Here is a 13,331-nt window from a genome sequence, read left to right as displayed (position 1 = left end):
TTTAAGGAGGTTTCAATAAATATAATTTGTTAGGATTATTAATAAATAAAGTGAAAAAGAAAAGAAAATGAGTTTGGGTTGAATTTTTTTTTTAGTTAATTGATTTATAAAAAATTAGGAAATTAAATATATATTTTTAAGAAAAAATTATATGCTAAAATATAGTATTAAAAAAAAACCAGCTAAGTTGGAGTAAGTATAAAGGTTAATATTATTTTGAACTCCTTTATACTAATAATTATTATTATTATTATTATTATTATTACTCTAAAATGCCATGATTATTGTTTTTATTTCTACTTTTGACTGGGATTTTGAATTCTCTAAAACTAATCCGAAAGGAAAAAAATAATTATAAGATACCATGTGCTCGGTGTTTGAGAGCCGTTGGGAAATGTTAATAATAAAAGTAATAATAATTAAAAAAAAAGCTTAGATTTATTTTTTTGTTTAAAAAATTAATAGTGAGTATTATTAGTGTTATTATTTTGTTCGTTCGAGAAAAGGCTGGTTGGTCACTTAACTCATAGCTAACTTGGACCAACCATATGATTTTTTTTTTTGTAAATTATTTTATATAGGAATAAAATTTATATTTTTATCTCTAATATACGTTAATTATTAGAAATTGAAAAAAAATTTAGGAATTTTTTATATATAAATATAATTTTAAATTTACGAATATACAATATTTAAAAAAAAAGAGTTGGAAAATTTTGAATATTTATGTGAATAGTAAAAAATAAATAATATATAAATATAATATTGTGAAATTGAAAGGTGGGATTAGAATGACACCGAATTTATTTAATTTTGTAATTTTCTCTTCTAGCGACAGACAATTACTAGCTGGAAATGGGCAATATTATATTTTTAGGCAAGAAAAGAGTGGGAGCCTTTTGAACCGTGTCGGTCAGCTTCCCGAATTATTCTTTATTCATTAATTCAGCCGTATCTGACCTGGAAATATAGCCCGAAAATAACACCCTTTTTTTCCCTTAAAATTTTCAATTATTTGGGTATTTTGAATTCAAAATTTTAAATTTTTTTGGCAAATAAATAATTGACCAATTAAATATATTTTAAAATTTAGGGTTTCATTAAAAATAAAATTCAATTTTACGTAGTGTAATTATTTTAAATTTTAAAAAATAAATAAAGGAAAATTGATGGACTAAATAGACGGGTTTAAATAAAAATTTGATGACCCAACTAGATGATTAGGGGGGCGTTTGTAAAATTTAGTTGATGGGCTTTAATTGGTTTGGCCCACGAGCAAAAGGCCCAAATAGATTTATTTGCCGGCCCAATCTCTGCTCAGGCCCAAGTTCAAATATACGATAAAAATCGTTCATTTCGAGCTCGGAAGTATTGAAATAACAATTAAATTCATAACCAAACAAAAGGGAAATGTCAAATCAAAGAGCCATAGCCCATTGGCTGAAGTACCTTATTCCCAATTACACACAAAATGCCCACACCAAAGAAGATGGCCACTACTGCACATGTTTTATTTATTTATTTTTAGAATTAATATCTTTATTTTGTCCTTCTATAAATAATTGTATTATATATGACGTTCGGTTGAAATAAATAATAAGATGTCTAAGAATCAAATAATTATATTTCGTGAGATATAAATAAAATTTTTATATAAATTCATAACACGTGCTTCCAATAATTTTATCACATGGATTTTAAATAAATATTTTTTTTTTATTAAATCAAATTATTAATAATAATTTAATTATTATACTAAAAAAAGAAATTAGGAGTGAAAAACAGTGATAATACTGTTTGGTCATTATATTCGCTGGACAGAACGGCGTGCATTGTACCCATGGCTTCTAGGGTCCAACAAATCGCAACATTTTTTAAAATTCATTTTTTAATTTAAAACAAGGTTATCTTTTTAATTAAAATATAAATTTAGTCATTCAATTTTTATTTGTTTATTTATTTAGGTTACAAATTAAAATAAAATATATATTAATAGGTGGTTAAAAATCTATTTGATTCATATTTAGTATTTTAAAACTTGAAGATCTAATTTTTTAATTTTTGAATATGATAGAAATATATTAAATATAATTATTATTTAATAACAACATTTTTTAAATTAGATTTGCTAGTTTTACATTTAAAATAAATTGGGATAATTTTTATAAGATTCAACCTTTTATTTATTTATTTATATATTATTTTTATTAATCAAATTATGTTTAAATTAATTTGATATAATTTATTTCAAAATGTTTGTCTCGTACACTTGAAAACTTAAAATTGTAGCTGAATTCAATATCACGTGGGAGCGATGGAGAAAAAGTGACCCGAACTAACTAAATATCGACCATATTTAGGGATTTCCGAGTTCGAGTTTGAGTTGAGAGTAAGAAGGGCACTAACCAAAATTACGTGATTAAACCTAATTTTTTAATTAATTTAATTATCTTAGAAGAAAAAAAAAGAGATAAATAGAATCCAAATCAATATGAACCAAAAAAAAATGCGAAATAAGTATTGTACACTAAAACAATGAGACTGAAGAAATAGAGAGGGAAAGAAAAGGGAAGAGAAGAAAGGGAAGGAAGAAAGTCACTGTGAGAAGAGGAGAGAAAGAAAGCTGAGTTCCGCCAAAAATGTCAGAAGAACAAGCCAAAGATTAGAGAAGCGATAGCAGCAGCAGAAGAACAGTTCCATTTTTTTTTCCTCCAGATGAATCCGAGTAAAATTGAGGAGGATCTCTTCCATCATCATCGTCTACACGATGATCTGGACCCACTCGCGAACCAGATTATTGAATCTCAGGCGTCCATTCCGGATTCGCACCATGATGAGCCGCCGTTCTCGTTGCCGGAAATCGTGCTCTTCCGGTCGCCGTCTCCGTCGTCCCCTAGCCACTCGTCCTCTGACGATTCGCCGACTCATTCAACTCGAATGAGTCAACTCGCTCAGAACCCTACATCGACTTCCCAAAATCTTCATGAACCGCCTCTCTGTATATCGCCGGAGCCGCATATATCGACTCAGTTTTATACCTTTAATCCTGAGTCGCACTCGCTGATGATCCGTTGCATTATCGAGCACCGCCTCGCGACGCCGAGTGAGATACGCGCTGCTACATCGCGTTCTGTTCTCAAGTCGTGGCGGACCGTGTGGAAGGACCGGAACGAGGACACTGCGTACCTGACGGCATGGAAGAGAATCCAGGACAAGCTCACGGCGACGGTCGACGAAAACGGTAACGAATTTCTCTGTTTCAAGAACAATACTCAGCAATTCGTTTCGCATATTAGTCAATGGCAGGAAATTGTTACGAGTTTTCATGGAGATACGGATTTGAAACATTTAGGGTTGAAAGAAACCATAGAGAGAATTAAGCAGGTTTGGACTGTAGGTGCTAAATTTTATGGGATTCCTGAGAGTTACATTAGGGTTTGTGTTGCTGCTTGCCCTGTTTGTAATTCGGCATCCTCCGCGTCGGGCTCGAGGAGTAAACGACGCAGGTTCGAGTATACGGATACTCTTGAGGTGCCTGCAAATGAAGTGCCCCACAAGCTTCAGCAATTGGCTGCTAAGCATAAGGTGGTGCTTTGCATTAGGCAGAAGTATATTAGGTATAAGCCTTTCATGGCGGAGGTTAAGGATTATGCTTGTCATAGGGCAGGGGAACCTGCTACGAAGAAGTCGAAGGTTCTGAAAAGAGAGCCATATGCATCGAAGCGATGCGGGTGTGGATTTCGTATCCGGGCCATTGTGCCCATTACCAATTACAATGAGAAGGATAAGACATTTGTGTATCAGGATGAGGGTATGGCTGTGTTCAAGTTGTATGCTGTGCATTCAGGGCATGAACCCGGGCCGCTGGATGGAAATGCGAGAATTATGCATCGTGTGATCGGACACAAAGGTGGCCTGTTAATGGATCACGATACAGTGTATGGGGTGAACGATGACATGGAAAATGAAGGATTTAGATTGATGGGGAAGGATGAAGGAAATCTGCAGCTTTCTATCTTGCAGCAGTTGCATGAGGTGAGAAATGAGCTTGACTTGTTAGAAGGGAAACTTACCAAGGTCCCACACGAGCTACTGGGTTCGGTATCTCGCGATTTGTTCAATGTTTTAAGTAAGCTTAGGAGTACAAGGGAGGAGAAGTTGGAGCCAATCGAGCTGCTTGCAGATAAGCCACATTCAGACGACGTTTTAGATGGGGAGAATGATTTGGCTCATTGGACCGATCACCATCATGAACGTTTATATGGCGATGCCAAAGATGGGGAATTGATTGAGGACGATGTGGACAGTTTTGGTCACTCCCTTCGAGATGTCGTTCCTTGGGAGGACCATATGGGGGCAGACTGTAGAAATCAGAAAGAACTGACGAGCGAGCCTTGCAAACCCGAAAGATGGTTTAAATGCACCGACTTTAACGATAAAAGCATTCTTGGCTGCGAGGATACAAAACTAATCAAGCCCATGAGACACGACGAAAGCATGGTAGCAGATGTAGGTCTTGTTGGTATACATGTTGACGGATTTTACCCAGAGAACCCTAAATGGTACGATTCTCCTTGTGATCTGGACTCTAATGCAGATTGTGGAGATACTGGATTTAAGCACGGGGAGATCGTTTAGGCTCTCGAAGGGCCACGTGATCTTCTCTAGTATAGTCACGAGCTTACGGATCTCTCACTTGCACATCCCCACTGCTGGAATCAGGATGGGGGGCTGTAAATTATGTACAGAGGAGATTGAAGCCTCAAGTGAGCATTTTGGCATCCTTGTTCAATGTATTTTTTGTAAAGTTTGGCTAACTGACTCCTCTATACAAACTCTACTCAACAGTATTTGTTACTCTGGTCTGGGCCTTCAAATTTTTTTGATACCACTGACCATTTCTATCCAATCTTGTTCCGTTACTTATTCGGATACGTCGAGATTTTTTTTCATTCTTTTCTCTCTTTTAGCTCTTCTAGATATGGTCTCTCTGCTCTGTCTATTCCTATGACTGATAACTCGAGATGCTCGATTTGCTCGGTTTGCCTATGCTTCATGACAGGCCTGTTTTAGATGCAGGATGTATAAACTGCTATCTGTACGAATCTCTGACTGCTCCGAGGTGAGAGAGATCTGTGATGTGTTGAGATTTTACTTTTATTTAGAAAATGTTCTTCAGAATTATGAACACTTTGTTTATGTTCATGATGTAAAGAAGACTCTTCCATGCTTCCCCTTGAATGTTGGCTTCTCATTTTATGAGGTCAGATATTGTTGCTGTTTTGGGCACTTTTCTGAGGTTTTGTTTAGTGCATAGGATAAATTTGTCTCTGGTTTTTTGGCTGATTATAAAAGAAAATCTGAATCAGTTCATACTGCACAGCCTTTTAGCAGAACGTAAGCCAGAGTTTTACCCGCCCGATGGCCAGCTTCGTCGTCGGGTTTGGGAGGCTGGCTGTAAACTGAGAGGAAGCTGGTGAGACATATTTCTCTCTGGGTTGAGGCGAATGAATTTCTTTGTAACCTTGGCTTTGGCTATGGCCAGCGAAGCTTCGTCGGGTCGGGTTTGTGGTTAAATGGTTTCCTTTTTTGCAGACCTATCCAGCCTCGAGTATGCAGGTCAAGTGGCCTGCTGATGGTGCGCCTTTGAATGGAACCCCAGTTGCATCAGCTGGCTTAAGGTTGGTTTATAGTACATAATTTGATCCTGGTTTGTTTGTTTGTTGATATTTTAGCATTTTCTCTGCAAAATATTGACAAAAGATTTGATATGGATGAAGTTTTGTCTTGTTTTTGTTAGGGTTGAATTACAAATTTGCTTCATGTTTGGACGATTTGTTTCTAAACCTGGAAGTTCAAAATTTTCGCTGGGCTCAAATCTCTTTTCTGGGCTTGGTGGGCTTAAAGCCCAATCAAAGTACGAGATTTAACTTCTGGGCCAGAAAAGGCCCATTAATATGCAGCCAAATCGGGTAAATCGTATAAGATACAATAATTTAATGGCCATGTGTTAGTGAAAACTGCATATGAACAACCCTTCATTTTCTTAAATCATTTGCCCATTTCATAGCCCTTTGGACTTTTCCCTCTTTCCACCAATTATTGTCTTATTTGACTTCCAACAATATTGTCTTAAATAAGAAAAAGATGCATCAAAATTGATTAAAAAAGGCAGTCCAAGTTTATTAACTTTCCATGATACCCAAGAGTAGTTAGGGATAGCTTTTTTTTAGTTGTTTTACTTTTAAAAATAACAATTTTGACTCTTCATTTTTGATCGACGTTCATAAATCTTAGAAATAGTATCAATTTATACCCCTAAGCTATAGAGCTCGTATCGATTACAACCCTAAACATAAATTCATACCCTAAATTGTTACCGTTTGAATAAACATAATGTGAGACTTCTGATTTTACCGACTAAACTTATAAACTTTTATAACTGAATCAATTTAGACTCTCAATTTGGATTTGCTTTGAAAGTCGTCCATGCATCAATCATATGGAAGAATAGATGCATGAAAGATTTACTCACAACAAATTTAGGGGTATAAATTATTTTTGGTGTTGCAATATATTTACATCTTTGCCACTGAACTTTCCATGGCTAACTTAGAGTTGAAGCTACCTGCAATAAATTTAGTATTGAAGTTGAAAATAAGTTACTTAAAGTCTCATGTTAAATGAAATAAAAATATTCAATAGTAATTAATAAGCACTAGAATATTAATTAAAAAAAGTTTTAAGGACAGCGTAGAGTGTATAGGGCATTTTTTTTCGAAGATTTGATGTCAAGTTGTAATTTTTAATACATAGTTTTATTGAAGATTGAAAATTTTGGTGAGTAATGATAGTGGTAGTAGGCCATAATTTTGGTAATCTCGAGGCTAAATCTTTTACTAATAAGCTCAAGAAAACTTCTAAGATATTGCATAATTCAAGCAGCATTTTCTGTACACACCAAAAATAATATATATTTTTAATTATTTCTTGCCCTCTTCATTTTTCTTCCCTCTCCCTCTCTAGATTCTTCTTTTTCCACGCTTTCTAATAATTTTTAATTTTACATTTTAGACTTTTTAGAGTCGCAAGATGCCATTTGTACTACCTGTTAATGCATATTTCAGCTAATTTGTTTTCAGTGTCTTAATATTTTACTCTTATAAAATGAGCTAAATTAAAAAATATATTTATAATTTTGTACAGGATTTAAAAATATATTCTTATTTTTTAAGAAAGAAATTTTAAAAATTTAATTTTGAAGGCAAATCATACTCTTCAGTGTTTAAAAAACTTGAAAAAGTACCCTTAATTTTCTTTTTTAAAAAATGTTTAAAAAATATCTTTCCAACTTTTTAAAATAATTTTGAAGTTTTATTTTTGAAATTTTTAAAAAAATTTCAGAACATTAATGAAATTTAAAATTTTGAAAATTCAAGGAGAAATACTTTTAGATTCTCATTTATAATTATTTTTTAAACTTTTTGAAAGTTTGGTATTATTAAATTTAGGGATACTTTAGAGAGAAAATACAAACTAGAGGATATTTTTAAAAGAATTAATTTAACCTTAAAAATATTTCTATTCCACGTGATAAATTCTACAATCAATTTACAAACTACACAAGGTAATTATTAGATCTAATAGAATTATTTTGCTGTATCCAGACTAATATCAACCCAACCCATTTCATGAATAAAATGTGACCAATTAACCAACCAACAAAACTACTTGTTACAAATAACATCTTGTTGTTGCATCGAAACATAGAAATGTTGACTAATCTGACTAACATTGAACTTGGTAAAATGAAATGGTTGAATAATTGAAAAATGAGATTATTCAGGAATACACATTGAATGTCAAGATTACACATTGAGTTTCTGGTAGTAGATCCATAATAAAAAAAGGAAATGAAACAAAAGATACGATAAAGCTAGGATTTGTGATTGTTCCAGAAGAAATGAAACAAAAGATACGATAGAGCTAGGACAGTTATTGTATGAGGTCTACCCAATCATGAGCTGTCCCGTAATAAAAACTGTTGTTGCAGATACTTTCGTCTACAAGCATACTCCATTTATGATCAAAATTTCATATTTGATAATATTGTATCCATTATATTATTAACACTTGTCTAAGCTAAAAACATTATTTAGAGACAGTATGAATTTCTTCATAAATTATTTTAAAATGAATTCCATTACTAGTTGTGGAAGAGAAATCTCAAATTGAATAAGATAAATAAATACATAAATAATAATAAACAATTATCCCTATAATCCACCTCGTTGTCAACACAAATTTATTTTACAAGTAGGTTCATATTTTCTATACTTTTTTTTTTCATTAATTAGCTTTAAAAACATTTTAAAAAGATTTATTGGCGGTCCTCGTATCCTCCACTCCACGTAGCTTTAAAAACATGGAGGGTGGCGGAATTTTCATAATATTATTAATTCATTAATATTATTACAAAAATGGACCTATGTTTCAATCTTCCAAAACCTACATTTCCTTCTAATTTGCAAATCCCATCAAACAACTAAGAGATAGAGTAAAAGAAAGTGTTACATACCTTGTGATCCACAAACCTCAAAGTCAGCTCCATATATATATATATAAATCCATACTTGTCTTGTTCTTCCAGTAAGCCTTGCTTAGCTTCTGATGAAAGAACGGCAAGAAAGCAAGGCCGAGATGAGCTCGAGGCACGGCGGTGGAGGTTGCAAGGAGGGCAATGGTGGTAGTAGCAGCAATGGCAGCGGTGGACCGTGTGGGGCGTGCAAGTTTCTGCGAAGGAAGTGTACACCGGAGTGTATATTTGCACCTTACTTTGACTCTGAACAAGGCACGACTCATTTTGCAGCCGTGCACAAAGTGTTCGGAGCTAGTAATGTGTCGAAGCTGCTATTGCATATTCCTGAACACAAGCGCCTCGATGCAGCTATAACCATATGCTACGAGGCACAAGCTCGTGTTAGAGAGCCAGTTTTTGGTTGTGTTGCTCATATCTTTGCCCTTCAACAACAGGTAAAACAAAATTAGCTGAAGCTCTATTCGATAACAATTTGGCTTTCGAAAATGTAAACTAATTCGAGTGCCATACATTATTTTTTAGGCTGCGAGGTTGCAAGTAGAGCTCTCATACTTGCAAGCGTACCTAGCAGCATCTGAGCTTTCAAGAACCGCACCACATCCACAGGCACAGCCACAAGATCTGGTCAAGCCAACAATACCCTCAATTGTAAACCTTCCATTAGATTGCCCTTCTTTGCCTTCTGCTGCATCAGATCTTTCACTGCTTCTCGATCCTGTGGAGCAAGCTTCGCCGGCAAAGTTGCAGTCTCCATTGGAATTCTGTCAAATTAGAAGCAACAATTTCCCATCCATGGGCAGCATTGATCAACAGATTGTCCAAAAACAACTCTCCACGATGCAACGCATTGGTGCCTCGCTATTTCCCTACGTCCCTAAACGAGCCTAACTCGTGATTGGACTGCTAATAATCTCAGTGTTCTTCCTGGCTGATCAATAAGTTAAAACTTCAGCTTACTTATATCATGTTTTGATCATCATGAAGGTTTCAATAACAAGCTTGTAAAACTCTTTTCTCATCTATTTCTATTTGAAAATTATGCAACCACTACCCTTAAAAGCAGAAATGAAGCAGACATTTGTGTTCTTTATACTTCAATTCAATGGGAAAAGTGAACTTTGCATCCAAGGAAGTGCTCGTACCTTATCCTGTAACATCTCACATCAGTTGGAGAGGGAAACGAAACACTCCTTACAAGGTTGTGGAAACATATCCCTAATAGACGCGTTTTAAAACTGTGAGGCTGACGGTGATACGTAACATGCCAAAACGAACAATTTCTGCTAGCAGTGGGCTTGGGCTGTTACAAAGGTATCAGAGCCAGACACCGGGTGGTGTGCCAGCGAGGACGCTAGGCCCCAATGGAGTGGATTGTGAGATCCCACATGGATTGGAGAGGGGAACGAAGCACTCCTTACAGCTGTGTGGAAACATCTCCCTAGTAGACGCGTTCTAAAACTGTGAGGCTGACGGCAATACATAACAGGCCAAGGCGGACAATTTCTACTAGTAGTGGGCTTGAGTTGTTCGTACCTTATCCACTCGCTTCTTTCACAGCGTATTCTCTCAAGACAAGTTCTACCTCTTCTACCACCCCTAGTCTTTTAAGCCAGGCTGCCAGTACTTCTGAAGCTTCCTTCCCAACCACGAGCTTCTCCTTCTCCAAATCTATGAGAAGTTCCAACGCAGCGTTCAGCCTGTTCTCCTTTTCATATGCACTTAATACCAACGCTATGCATTTATCACTAGGTTCAAGGCCAGCCCTCCTCATATTGTCAAAAGCAATTTGTGCCTTTTGGCTTTGGTCTGCCATCAAATACGCATTGATCAGGAGACCACATAACTTATCATCAGGAGGAATAGCAGCCAACTGAATGGCATCGAACACCCTTTGAGCTCCTTCGGCATTGCTAGCCATCGAGTACGCTCTTAACAAAGCCTTGTAAACTTCACTTCCTGCATATATGTCTTTCTCATCCATTTCTTTGAGAATGTTCTCACCTTCCTCGGGCATCCCAGCTCGGATAAATGCCATAATCATCGCATCATACGATCTTCGATCCAACGGTTCCTCGAGCAGTTTGAGCTCTTCAAAAGTTTGTTTGGCCAGACTAAGTTCGTCAGCCTTGCTATAAATGTGGATCATTGTGGTTAATGTTATTTGATCACAAGCAAAACCCCTTTCTCTCATGCTTAAGAGAATTCTTTCAGCATCCTCGAGTTGGTTTCGTTTCCCATAGTAATGAATTATCTTTGTGTAGTCCCGAGTACTGGCTTCAAACGTTCTCTCTACAAGAGCAGCTTCTGCCACCTAAGAGCAACAAACAAACTCATCGACTTAGATTACGAGATATCATCGATCGCTAAGGTCACGCCATTTGATAACCATTTGAATTTTAAATATTGTGTTTGTTTTTGCATAATTTACTTACCATAATCTTCATCTTTGAATTCTTAAACAAAAATATGTTTTTGAAAAACTTTTTTTTTTTTTTAATTCTTAAAATTTGGTTATAAATTTAGTTTTCGGAAACACAAAATTAAATCGTTACCAAACGGAGTCTTAATAAATAGGAAACTTCATCGTATCAACCGAGCAGTTCGAATATGCAAAATAGTCTCTTAAACATAAGCAAAGAATCTAGATGATATTTGAAACTATATTATACAACTTCAAGAGAAATTTGGATTGCTTCTGTCAAACTCAAAGAAGGGGAAGGAACTTAACAATCAGAATAGGTTCCTATATAACAATGAGGTTTATCAAGAATAAGATGAATCTAGATGAGGTTTATCAAGAATAAGATGAGGTTTAGCAAAGAATCTAGATGATATTGTTCGTGTTCATGTACATTTGGTTCTTAAACTTTCAAGATTATAAATTTAGTCCTCAATTATTAAATTTTCTTAAATTTAGACATAAATTGCAAGTTTAGGATTCAGTCAAACATAAAACTCAAATTTATGTTTAATAGAACCATTAATTTTTAAAATTTTCGAATTTGTCAATCTAACTATAAAATCTTAGAGATTTATTGAACAAAAATTTGCAAAAAATTGAAAGTTTTGAAGATTAGGTACTTTTAAGTTAGACTAGAACTTGTACTTTAACCTTCAGAATACTATGCAGTAGATTCATGAAACTATGGGAGATATAACGTACCTCGATGTAAAGTGGATGATCCAAAATTCTCAAATGCTTAAGAACTGAAAGCCAATCAGCTCTTTTAGGCTTCATAATCCTCACCCACGCCGCCAACATATCTGATAAATTACCATTTTGAGGCGAAAAACAGATAATTTGCTTCATCACAGCCTTACATCTTTTAGTCATCTTGGGAGGAAGCTGAGATATAGCCTGCTTTTGCATTTCAGTAATATCAGAGCCTACCTCCAACCACCGAAACCTCGGTTTCTCTCTTCCACTCTCTAACTTGTGAACTTCTTCAACAATGGCGGCAACAGCACACAATTGATAACACCTTCTGCGAGGACTTAAAACTCGGAGTCTTCGCCCAGTTAAGCCTCTACAGTAACAGGAATACGAACTCCTTGCAGTTCCATTAACCAGCGGCTGTTTTGGATGAATTTGATAGAGAATGTTACAGACGGAGGTTTCCATAATCAACGAGAAAACTCAAAATCGCACAAAAAAGAAACAATGTTGTTCGCCCAGTATGAACAAATTCCACGATACGATTAAGCGGCAGAGAGCATCGCAGAACGAAAATCCAACGTTTGAACAAAAAATTGGAAAGATGTGTTCAAGCAAAGAGGATAGAGAAGAAGAAATCCGACATTGGAGACGTTAATCCTTATCTGGGGAATCCGGCGCGCGTCGAATCGTGGAGCTCTGCAAGAAATCCGTACGACTGAACAGAGAAATCCATAGAATGGATCAAATTCTCGGGACTATACCCGATAACTGCAATTGGATTGTTCGGAATATGGGCTTTTTTGGGCCCAACGGTCCGAGTTGGGCCTCCATTTCCTCCTGGATTTTCTGCAGGCCCAGTCTGTATCAATTTTTATTACATATATTCAATTTCTAGTAAAATATTGCCACTATTTATTTAATTTCAAGTATTTCACACACAATTTAAATAAAAATAATTATTAAAAAATTCATAAATTTCAACAAAAGTCTAACTCAAATATATTAATAAATCCCCTTTTCTTTTTGTGGCTATTAATAATCATTTTAATTAATAAAATTAGAAATCATTTTATAACAAATTATAGAAAAATATGGAAATTATTAGAAATAATGAAAATTAATAAAATAAGTTTGATTAGAAATCATGAAAATTAATAAAATAGTAAAATAAGTTTATTATTTAATTAGAAATCATGAAAATTAATAAAATAAGTTTTAGTCTATAGTTTAATTTGAATATGATCGTCTCTTTTTTTAAAATATTTTTTAAAAAATAAAGTTAATGAAAAATTGATAATAATTTAAATTTATAACAAATTATAGAAAAATATGGAAATTATTTGGATTGTTTTAAATAAGAGTTTCGTTATCGAAGAAAATGCTTAATTAGGATGAAATTGATTATTTTTTAATAATAGATAAAATAAAATTTAAAACTTTAAAATATTAAAAGCAAATTAAAAACAGAAAGCAACCAGTGACACTTCAGCATATAACAATTTATTTATTCATATAATAATTCAGGCAACGTTAACGATTTACGATGACGAATTTCCCTCCCCGAGTATTATCTTA

General features: G+C 34.6%; 3 protein-coding genes and 1 long non-coding RNA gene across 8 annotated transcripts; 3 read left to right on the top strand and 1 right to left on the bottom strand.

The window, feature by feature from the left end:
- Window positions 1–2,521: 2,521 nt before the first annotated feature.
- On the top strand, window positions 2,522–5,033 carry LOC111432160. The gene has a single exon (XM_023068990.1). The coding sequence runs from the start codon at window positions 2,716–2,718 to the stop codon at window positions 4,636–4,638; it is 1,923 nt and encodes a 640-aa protein (XP_022924758.1). The 5' UTR covers window positions 2,522–2,715; the 3' UTR covers window positions 4,639–5,033.
- Window positions 5,034–5,131: 98 nt separating this feature from the next.
- LOC111432161 lies at window positions 5,132–5,799 on the top strand. The gene is made up of 2 exons (XR_002708615.1): window positions 5,132–5,476; window positions 5,596–5,799. It is a non-coding gene; the product is annotated as an uncharacterized LOC111432161 (long non-coding RNA).
- Window positions 5,800–8,689: 2,890 nt separating this feature from the next.
- Window positions 8,690–9,723, top strand: LOC111431863 (LOB domain-containing protein 18-like). The gene is made up of 2 exons (XM_023068575.1): window positions 8,690–9,033; window positions 9,122–9,723. The coding sequence occupies exons 1-2, from the start codon at window positions 8,701–8,703 to the stop codon at window positions 9,485–9,487; spliced, it is 699 nt and encodes a 232-aa protein (XP_022924343.1). The 5' UTR covers window positions 8,690–8,700; the 3' UTR covers window positions 9,488–9,723.
- LOC111431862 (pentatricopeptide repeat-containing protein At1g01970) lies at window positions 8,901–12,483 on the bottom strand. Of its 5 annotated transcripts, none has more exons than XR_002708577.1 (3): window positions 9,742–9,890; window positions 9,110–9,527; window positions 8,901–9,021 (listed from the first exon to the last, which is right to left on the bottom strand). XR_002708577.1 is itself a non-coding variant. In XM_023068573.1 (3 exons), exons 1-2 carry the CDS (start codon window positions 12,219–12,221, stop codon window positions 10,134–10,136), a joined length of 1,236 nt encoding a protein of 411 aa, XP_022924341.1. In that variant the 5' UTR covers window positions 12,222–12,483; the 3' UTR covers window positions 9,223–9,360; window position 10,133. The 5 variants fall into 5 exon arrangements, 3 of the variants coding, with proteins under 3 accessions (XP_022924341.1, XP_022924340.1, XP_022924339.1); XR_002708578.1 differs by having other exon boundaries at window positions 9,110–9,523; XM_023068573.1 differs by lacking the exons at window positions 8,901–9,021; window positions 9,742–9,890 and adding exons at window positions 10,133–10,910; window positions 11,763–12,483 and having other exon boundaries at window positions 9,223–9,360.
- Window positions 12,484–13,331: the final 848 nt, after the last annotated feature.

Source organism: Cucurbita moschata, unplaced genomic scaffold (assembly GCF_002738365.1).
Source record: "Cucurbita moschata cultivar Rifu unplaced genomic scaffold, Cmos_1.0 Cmo_Scf00037, whole genome shotgun sequence".
NCBI classification, from domain to species: domain Eukaryota; kingdom Viridiplantae; phylum Streptophyta; class Magnoliopsida; order Cucurbitales; family Cucurbitaceae; genus Cucurbita; species Cucurbita moschata.
The sequence above is the reverse complement of the archived record's forward strand: the minus strand, read 5'-3'. Positions and strand labels throughout refer to the sequence as shown.